This window comes from Dromaius novaehollandiae, chromosome 14 (genome assembly GCF_036370855.1).
Source record: "Dromaius novaehollandiae isolate bDroNov1 chromosome 14, bDroNov1.hap1, whole genome shotgun sequence".
In the NCBI taxonomy this organism is placed as follows: Eukaryota; Metazoa; Chordata; class Aves; order Casuariiformes; family Dromaiidae; genus Dromaius; species Dromaius novaehollandiae.
This window is the reverse complement of record NC_088111.1, coordinates 5,778,939-5,787,841: the sequence shown is the minus strand read 5'-3', so window position 1 is coordinate 5,787,841 and position 8,903 is coordinate 5,778,939. Positions and strand designations below refer to the sequence as shown.

The following is an 8,903-nucleotide window of genomic DNA, read 5'->3' as shown; positions in this document are numbered from 1 at the left end:
ACTCCAAACATTAAATGTCAGCAAGATACACGCTTTGCCAGAAGGTTTCACAGAGGGAAGCAATCAGTCTAGTGGTCTATCAGGCTCAAACAAGAATTACTGTCAGGGAGAAGGTGGCTGTAGCTGGTCCTCCCATGATGGACTCCTGCCCATACCTCCAAGCTCGGCCTCCCTGCAGCAGTCCCTTTGCCATCCCAGCTCTGCAAAACTTCCATTTTCCTCATTGTCCTTATCAGCCCCAGGTTTCCCCCAAACTCCAGGCCTTGTCCCATTCGCTCTTTCTTTCCCTCCTCACAGCTTCTCTAGCACCCAGCCCCATTTCCAGGACCACTCTCGGTGCCCTTCTCCTCCCTCTCCTCGCCCAGTCCCATGGACGGGCATTCGATACTCCTCTTCTGTCAGAACCGTCCTCCCCTCCTGCAACTGCACGCAGAGGACCAAAAGCAAAAAGCACATGATTAACAGAAACACTCTGCTCGGTGTAGTTCTTACCGCAAATCACAGAGTAATAAAGTCTTCAAATAGCAGACTGCCAAAATTTTTCCCCCAAACGTATGCAAATCAACACCCAGCTCCCTAGTTTAGTCTGTTTGGCTAACACTTTCCTATGTACTGTTCAGTATAAAGATCCAGAATGGAAAGTTTCAGACAAAGTAGTTAAAACTTGATAAATTTTTAAGCAATTCAGAATGAGGTGTCTATAATGAGAACTATCTGGAAGCTTTAAAGGCAGGCAGTGCCACCAGCCCCTCCTATAACTCATGCCTCACTCAGTCTGATAAAAGAGCTATTTAATGTAAAAGTTGTCACTTCCAGATAAGATAGTAGCTATGTTTATTTTCCCAAACAGAATTCTAGCAATTCAACCAATGATTTTACCTGTCTGGGATCCAAGGAACATCTTGCCATTTTACCTAATAAACGTCACTGGTGAAATATGAAACATTACTGAAAACACAGGGAAAAATTATCTTCTCAATTGTGATGACCCTCTGTCGTTTGCTGGATTTATGAGTACAATGAAGTAACAATTTCTAAATACATCATGTGTTTTTAGCTAATGCAGCAAAGACATGAAGCTTTGCAATATCCCAGAGCCAGAGTCATATATTCTGAATGCCTGCACTATAGATTGTACGTGACACTGCAGATTCTGACATGCACAAAAGTGTTATCTATTTTTACAAGTGCTAATAAATTGCACTAGCTTTTAAGAAAGACAGAGAGAAAATAAATTGGCTCAAACTCCCCATGTTGTTCCCTCTCATTTTAGAAACTGCCTTTATGGTTAGTCTCCGATATGACAGCAGTAGTAGTGCAATGATTTTCAAGCACACACATTAAAAAATAAAAAATAAAACACTATAATCACTGTTTTATTTTCATTTCCATTATTCCAGCCCAGGAGGTTGCCTTTCAGATTATTCCTCTCCATTCCCGACAGTTTTCTCCACAGGTGAGAGGCTAAATTGGATGTCTCTGCTTGTATAATTAGTGGATAAACTCAGTAGGGCACCATCCTGGTTTTATTTTTGTATTTGAAAAGCATTCTTTGTAAGAATTGCAGCATATTCTCTCAGGTTGTGCTCAACAATGCAACATTCGAAGTTGGGGGTCTTAATGCTGGGGGTTTACTTTAAATACATGCCAAGTAAAAATTTCCAACCAGTGTCTGATCACCAGTTTGATAACCTGCAATTCTCAGCTTTCATCTCCCTTTGTACAGTCTTGCCAAGTAATAAGATTCAGCAGAGTCCTTCCGGCTGGCCTGAGGCTTTATAGTTCTCACATCTTGAAATTGCTCCTTCAGTCTGCCTTGAAGAAGGCGGGACTCCTGTCCATCCCAGAATTTACACAGTAGAGTTCCTTTTGGCTTTAAAACGCTTTGAGACAGATTCAGAAGGCCTAAACACAGGTTGATCAACTTCTGATGGTCCAGTTCTTTGATGCCTGTTGCATTAGGTGCCATGTCACTCAAGATAACATCCACCTTCTCCGCAGGCAGCAGACTGTGAATCGTCCTAAGCGTGCTTGGGTCTGTAACGTCAGCCTCTGACAGGAAGACTGCTCCGTCCAGTGGGGAAATGCGCAGAAGGTCAATTCCAAGGACAAAACCAGTAGGGACAGTTGGATCTAGAACGCAAGAGTTGTCGTAAAAATGAATGACACATTGATCACTCTTATTATATAAGGGCTGCAAATGACTTGCATATACCTGAGCTCCATGAAGTTCAATACACAAAAATGTATCACCGGCCAAGTATGGTCTTCCTGTCCTTCCATAAAGAGTGTGTTGCTCGTATCTGAACATGTGGTTTGCTACACGCTAATTCATTTAAAACATTAAAAGTCAGTTATTCCAGATAAGCAAGGGGTATTTTTGTTGTTTGTTTCTGTAGATTTTTTCAAGGCTGGCAGTCCAGAAATTCTGGACAATAATACAGATGATAATGCTTTATCTTGTAAATACTAGTGGCCTAAAACACATAAACTGTATGTAGTGGTTACTGCCATTATTAAGGAAAGGAAATAAAAATTTACTAAAGCCAAGTTACCTGCTGGAGGCCACATGAATTTCAGAGGAGGATGAAGAGGGGATCTCGCCTAGCCTAGTTCATTAGCCTTTAAGTAGTAACTCCCTCCAGCTCAGTTAAGCAGAAGACTTAGCTACTCCTGCAGCAGCGCCTCATTCTAAGTTTTTGTTTCATAGCTATGATTTCTCCAGACCATATGAACATTTATGTTTCTTTACTATCACCGTAGGGCCAGGAATCTTGAGCTCTTTGCTACTTGAAATTTCTGTCAGTGATCACAGTGACGGTTTGTACGCATGTACCTTCCCCACTCCACCACCAGCAAAACTGAGCTTTCTTACACACTTCAAAATGCGCATTATCCCCATCTCGGTTGCCAAGCACGTGCACTTACCAGTACCTAAGGCATTGACCCTCTCTACAGCAACCTGACTCCAAGCACCAGGCGCGGCCCCGCAGTCAAGGACAGAAAATCCTGGACGAAGGATACGAAGCTTGTCATCTATCTCCAATAATTTGAAGGCACTTCGGCAACGGTAGTTCTGCTGTTTCGTTGCCTTGACAAAGGGATCCTTCAAATGTCGCTCCAGCCACTGGTGTTCTGCCCCAGTTTTCCTCTTCAGGAACACAACCGCAGTGTGGAGACGTCCACACGGCGGAGAACGGCTCACCAAACTCCAGCAGCTACCAAGAAGACAGGGGAGTCAACCGACTAGCAGGTAGCCACTGCATGTTTCATAACTACCTGCAGTAACTAATTCTGATCTTCACTGTGGTTCCTCCCATTTACCGCCAAGCTCACCAGCAGCCTCAAACTTGGAGTTCTGGAGATTCGCAGCAGCTTTAGTTATCTGGTCCAATTACAATAAAAAGCCTTAATTTGGATCAAGACCCCATAAGCTATTCCCTGAACAAAGAGGGGGAAGGACGATCCCATTCCTAAGAGCTCTCCGTTCCCACCCTGGGTTTTGCGTTTAGGATTTATAGGAACGTTCACCCAATTTGCAACGGCCCCTCATAAACAACGAATATCGCAGCGGGAGCTAACCAATACCCCAGCGAGCGGGCAGCCTCCGGGAGCGGAGGCCGCCGGGAAAGCCCCAGGCCAGGCTCCCCCGACCCTGCGGGCAGCGCCCGGGGGAACGAAGGGACCCCCCAGTTTATCACCCCTCCTCCTCCCCGGCGGGACAGCTCGGCTGGCGAAAATCACCGGCGCCCCGAGGCGACTCCCTCCCTCCACAGGCCGCTCCCAGGCCCCGCCGGGCCCCGCGCGGCCCCTCCGCGGCGGCCCCGGGCGCTGCCCGCGGCCCGGCTCGCCGCAGCGGGCCGCTCCTCTCGGCGCAGCCGCCGGCGGGCAGCGGCCGCCCCTCAACGCACCTGCCCGCGGCGCCGCCGCCGCGCCACGCCATGGCGGCCGCCGCCTCCGCCCGCCCTGGCTCGGCGGCACGGGGGGCGGGGCTGGGGGCGGGGCCGGCGGCGGCGCGGGAAGAGCCGCTGCTGCTGCTGCCGTGTCTGGGCCGCGCGGGGCCTCCTTGTGGGGCCGGGGGGCGGGCGAGGATTTGGGGAAGGAGTGCGGGGGGGTGGTAGGTATTTGGGTGGGGGCTGAGGATCTGGGGAGGGGTCCTGGGGGGACAAGGATTTGGGGAGGGGGGTGTAGGGGGATGAGGATTTGGGGAGGGGTGCTGGGGGGACAAGGATTTGGGGAGGGGGCGTAGGGAGATGAGGATTTGGGGAGGGGTGCTGGGGGGCAAGTATTTGGGGAGGGGGCGCAGGGGGGACAAGGATTTGGGGAGGGGGTGCTGGGGGGCAGGCATTTGGGGAGGGGGTGCCGACCAAGGTGTCACTCATTTGGGCAGGGAGCGGGGGGACCAGGCATTTGGGGAGGGTGCTGGAGGGACAAGGATTTGGGGAGGGGGTGCTGGGGACCAAGGATTTGGGGGTGTCAGGGGACCAGGCACGTGGGGAGGGTGCTGGAGGGAGGAGGACTTGGCGAAGGGGTGCCGGGGGGACCAGGCATTTGGGGAGGGGGTGCTGCAGGGCCAAGGATTTGGGGAGGGGTGTTGGGGCACGGGGGGCAGGGGTTGGGGAGGGGGCACTGGTCCAGGCTTCGCTGCCTCCGCGTGGGCCGGGGGGAGCGGCAGCCTCAGCGCAGCCTCGGCCCCGCGCAGGAGCCATGTTCACGTCCCAGCTCTTCACGCTGGTGCTGGTGGTGCAGCCGCCCCGCGTCCTCCTGGGCATGAAGAAGCGCGGGTTCGGCGCGGGGCTCTGGAACGGCTTCGGGGGCAAGGTGCAGCCGGGCGAGAGCGTCGAGGAGGCCGCCCGCAGGTGAGGCCGGAGCCGGCTCCCCGTGGCCCGTACAGCCCTCCTGCGACTGGGACCACCGCGTACCCCCCCATCTTTCGGACCACATCCAAGCTGAGACTTGGTCCACCAGTGGCTAGCGGAGGCTCTTGCACTGTCCCTAGGGTTACACAGTTCCATTTTTGGCTGCACAGCAGAATTACGACTTATGTCAGCATACTGCCGGTGCCTTAAATCATAAAGCTATTGAACACATGCTACGTTTCAGCGGCATTTTTAGTGCTGCGTGAAAAATGTAGTCACCAAATGCTAGAAATTTTTAGAGCTGCCTGATGAAAGGCGCTGTAGAAATTCATTATTTGGCTGGATGGAGACATTTTTAAGTCCAAATGCTGAGTAAGAGAACTGAATTTCCCCAATCCAGAGGTAGAAACTACCATTTTTAAAGCTGCTAGCACCGGATTCTTGCAGGACTTTCTTCTGTGTAGTCATGGAAATTAAATAGCAGATCACGGTGGCACTGCTGAACTCTAAAAACTCTGTGCATTGTTCTTTACATGAATTTTGCTGATACAAAGCCACACTTTGCCATGTCCTCGCTTTCTGATGTGTGCCCAAACTTACCTCGCACCTGCAGGAAGTTTAGTGCTCAACAGATACTTAAGAGCCTTGGCCCTGGACCGTCTCCTGCAACCGCCTGGGCTCTGTGGTGAGCTAACCAAGGAGCCTGTTGCACAGATGTGCACACAACAGCGCTCAGGGTTACTGTGACTGACTCTTACACCTGGTCTTTTCATGTAATTTATTATCCCCAAGTGGAAGGAGATCAGTCTTGTTACTTAAACCAGGTCTCCATTTGTCAGGCTTAGATTGCCACTGAGTACAGTGTAAATCTACCGATTTGATTAATTTAGCATTTGATTTGGTAGGTGCACATGCTTATCTGTGCAAGCCTGGACTTGGAAACTGGAGCTTTAATGCATATAAGATACTGGTTGGGAAAAGCTTACGCAACCTCAGATAGTGCAATATGCCATGGCACAAGCAGCGTCTCCTGCTCTGGAGGGTCAAGTGGTCCAGTCTGCAGCCCTTTCGTGGCAGCTCATTAGAGTTTACTGAAGAACTACACAGACTCCTGCCGAGGTGAACTCAGCGGCTCCGGGGAGACAGCTCAGGAGGCAGCTCTCCTCCAGGAGATGTTGTGTGATCCAGATAAAGCTTACTTGCTCCAGATCCCCACCAGTCCACCTCTGCTCCGTTTCAGGTGCTGGGGCATTAGGCTCTGGTTCCCTTTTGCACTGTCTCGGTTGGGTTTGCAGTGGTATAATGTGTGTGGTGTGTCTGCACAGCACAGACAGAATAGTTAAATGTTAAGCTGAAACATGAACCAAAGTTCCTGTATCAGCAAGATTTCTCTAATCCACTGCGTACACAACGTTCCCTTGAGCAACTAGGCACCTACAGCTCTTCAGTGTCGTATCTTACAAGGGGAGTATTTAGCTAGTTCATTATTTCTCGTTTATTACCTGCTATGTTTCAATTTACTGTATAGGGAGCTGAGCAGTTCACAGATGTATTGAATTGCTTAGAAAACCACAGAAGTGTTATGCTTGTTGTTTAATTATCATAGCCTAGGAAATGAGACTTTTATCTTTGTTGCTGAGAAAACTGCTTCTATTTGAGACATAAATAGTTTCCCAGGAAGATCAACTAAAATTAGCAAAGACATTATGTTGGTATATAATTTTGAAGGATGGGATCTATGGAATTGATGCCAAAGCAAGCTGGAGCCTTAAAGATAAATCTCATTGCATCTAACGGTAAAGTTACTTCCAAAAATACAACTACAAATTAATTTTGAAGTTGAGTCTTATTTAATTATTAACCTTAACTGAAGATACACTGGGTTTCAAAATAGTCATTATTTTTATACATTAGAAAAAATATGGAATACCTTCACAACTTCAAATTACGCCATCTTTGTTAGAGAAAGTCCTACATATGTGAGCATATACAAAGCAAATAATCAAGTCTGCTTCAAGTAGCCCTGCATGGTGATGCAAGGAAAAGAGCTCTTTGGCAACCCTGGGGGAAAAAAATGTCCTTAAAAATCTTGCCTTCTAGTCTCTCTTTATGCTAAATGTACTCCCAAGAAGCAGAAATGGAAAGTTTAACATAATTGCACTGTATTTTTATACATTTGACTGGGGGATGATATTCCTATTTTTTATGTGCAAGTAATGTTACATAAACATGTTACATAAATAAGTTTCATCTAGCCTCAGAAGCAGCTGATTTTGTGGCAAGTACAGATGTCCTAATATTTCCTACCTGCTTCACCACAGTTCTGTAAGATTTAGCTTGAAGTTAGCAAAGCTCTTTGCCTGCCTAAGTAAAGTATATTTTGGAGTTCTTTAGCTATATCCAGCTACAGTCTTAATACTTATGAGCATTAGCCCATTTCTAACAAATCTCAGAAAAGATCATATGGTAAGGAGTGTAAATGACACTGAACAGTCCATTTTCCTGAATCTTCCCCCTCCTACACAGACTATTTTCTTACCAGTCTCTAGGAGCTTGAAATAACACACAAGGCAGACAGTCTGACACAACTCCACTGTCGTAGAAGTAGGCAAATACTTTGGTGCAAGCCAGAACACTGCTTTTTGGTGCCTGTATGCTCTGCAGGCTGTGTCCTGCTCTGCTTTTCCAGAGCAGCTTTCACCTTTGGTTCATTGAAGTGTTTTAAATGAACAAGTAAAGCTAATACTGCTTTTTTGTGCTCTCACTGATCACTTTCATATCAAAAGGTCTATTTCTTGTGCAGGGAGCTTCTGGAGGAGAGTGGATTGACCGTGGACACCCTGCAGAAGATGGGTCAGATCACATTTGAATTTGTAGGCAACTCTGAACTCATGGAAGTTCACATTTTCCGGGCAGATCATTTTCATGGAGAACCAACAGAAAGCGATGGTAGGTGGTTGGTTAGGGGAGGGGGAGAAAGGATGTGCATTCTTCTCCAAGCCAGTATTTGCTAATAAAGTAATGCAGAACTATTCATGTTGAAATTCCTCTGAGAAGGGAGGCAGCTGGGCTGTAGACAGAAGCTCTTGATAGACATCCAAAGTCCAGGCAGCAAAAAAGCAAGAGAAAGTTTCATGCTAAACCTCTGTTTTTGCCACCAGAAATGCGTCCACAGTGGTTTCAGCTGGATGAGGTGCCGTTCAATCACATGTGGGCAGACGATGTCTATTGGTTTCCCCTGCTGCTTCAGAAAAAGTTGTTTCGTGGCTATTTTAAGTTCCAGGGACAAGACACTATCCTGGAGCATACCCTGAAAGAAGTGGAGGAAGTTTAAGAAGAAAACGGAAGCATTCAAGCCACGTGCTGTTGCCCACATTGGGCTAGGCGCAGGGTGACTACTACTTATACTGCTCTCCTTTCTCAGCTCTCTAGCAAGGAGGCTTACTTCCCCATGGCTTAGCAGACAAAGAAAATGAGGGGTTTTCTTAGCGTAGAAAAAAAAGTAACAAGTTTTTCCATGCTGTGAAGTCCCTAGCTGTGGTATGCTTTAGTGGTTGCTTGATGACAGCCTCTAAAAACTTAGGGTTAACTCTTTTCTTCTTAAGCAGTTTGTTAGGCTTTTCCCTTTTTGTTAGAAACGTCTTTAAAAAAAATTAAAAATATTTTGTAAGTAAAAGCATCTGTTGTCCTGTTATAAACTGCTGTCTAGCTTCTAGATTGTTTAAGGGCCTTTCAGTAGTTGACTTCCTTTCACAAGAACGTGAAACAAATAAAGCAGTGGACTGTGCTTCTCGAGCTAACAGAATCCATTATGTATCTTCTCTACATCATTTTCTGTAGCGCTCTGTTCAACATTACTTTCTGGGACAAGGTGAGGCTTGATCAGTGCTATGAAAACCCTTTGAAAAGTTTAAGTAGGAATCCTTTCAGGATTTTCCCGCTGATAGCAGCATAAGATTACAGGAGTCAAAAACAAAAGTCTGAGGTAGATATGTGGCATTGTTCAAGCCCTACCTTCACTCTTCCTTCTCTTGAAGCTCCTGC

At 47.4% G+C, this 8,903-nt stretch overlaps 2 protein-coding genes across 2 annotated transcripts; one reads left to right on the top strand and one right to left on the bottom strand.

Annotated features, from left to right (window-relative positions):
- Positions 1-1,355: 1,355 nt before the first annotated feature.
- MRM2 (mitochondrial rRNA methyltransferase 2) lies at positions 1,356-4,021 on the bottom strand. Its single transcript, XM_064520178.1, has 3 exons — positions 3,912-4,021; positions 2,929-3,218; positions 1,356-2,133 (listed from the first exon to the last, which is right to left on the bottom strand). Exons 1-3 carry the CDS (start codon positions 3,941-3,943, stop codon positions 1,709-1,711), a joined length of 747 nt encoding a protein of 248 aa, XP_064376248.1. The 5' UTR covers positions 3,944-4,021; the 3' UTR covers positions 1,356-1,708.
- Positions 4,022-4,657: 636 nt separating this feature from the next.
- On the top strand, positions 4,658-8,654 carry NUDT1 (nudix hydrolase 1). The gene is made up of 3 exons (XM_026116150.2): positions 4,658-4,859; positions 7,663-7,808; positions 8,021-8,654. Exons 1-3 carry the CDS (start codon positions 4,708-4,710, stop codon positions 8,191-8,193), a joined length of 471 nt encoding a protein of 156 aa, XP_025971935.2. The 5' UTR covers positions 4,658-4,707; the 3' UTR covers positions 8,194-8,654.
- The last annotated feature ends 249 nt before the right edge of the window (positions 8,655-8,903 follow it).

Coding starts and splice junctions, on each gene's coding strand:
- NUDT1 (XM_026116150.2), top strand. CDS start 4,708: ATGTTCACGTCCCAGCTCTTCACGCTGGTGCTGGTGGTGCAGCCGCCC. Junction 4,860..7,662: donor GTCGAGGAGGCCGCCCGCAG/GTGAGGCCGGAG, acceptor TTTCTTGTGCAG/GGAGCTTCTGGAGGAGAGTG. Junction 7,809..8,020: donor AGAACCAACAGAAAGCGATG/GTAGGTGGTTGG, acceptor TTTTGCCACCAG/AAATGCGTCCACAGTGGTTT.
- MRM2 (XM_064520178.1), bottom strand. CDS start 3,943: ATGGCGTGGCGCGGCGGCGGCGCCGCGGGCAG. Junction 3,219..3,911: donor GGCGGCGGCGCCGCGGGCAG/GTGCGTTGAGGG, acceptor TCTTCTTGGTAG/CTGCTGGAGTTTGGTGAGCC. Junction 2,134..2,928: donor GGTCAATGCCTTAGGTACTG/GTAAGTGCACGT, acceptor CTTGCGTTCTAG/ATCCAACTGTCCCTACTGGT.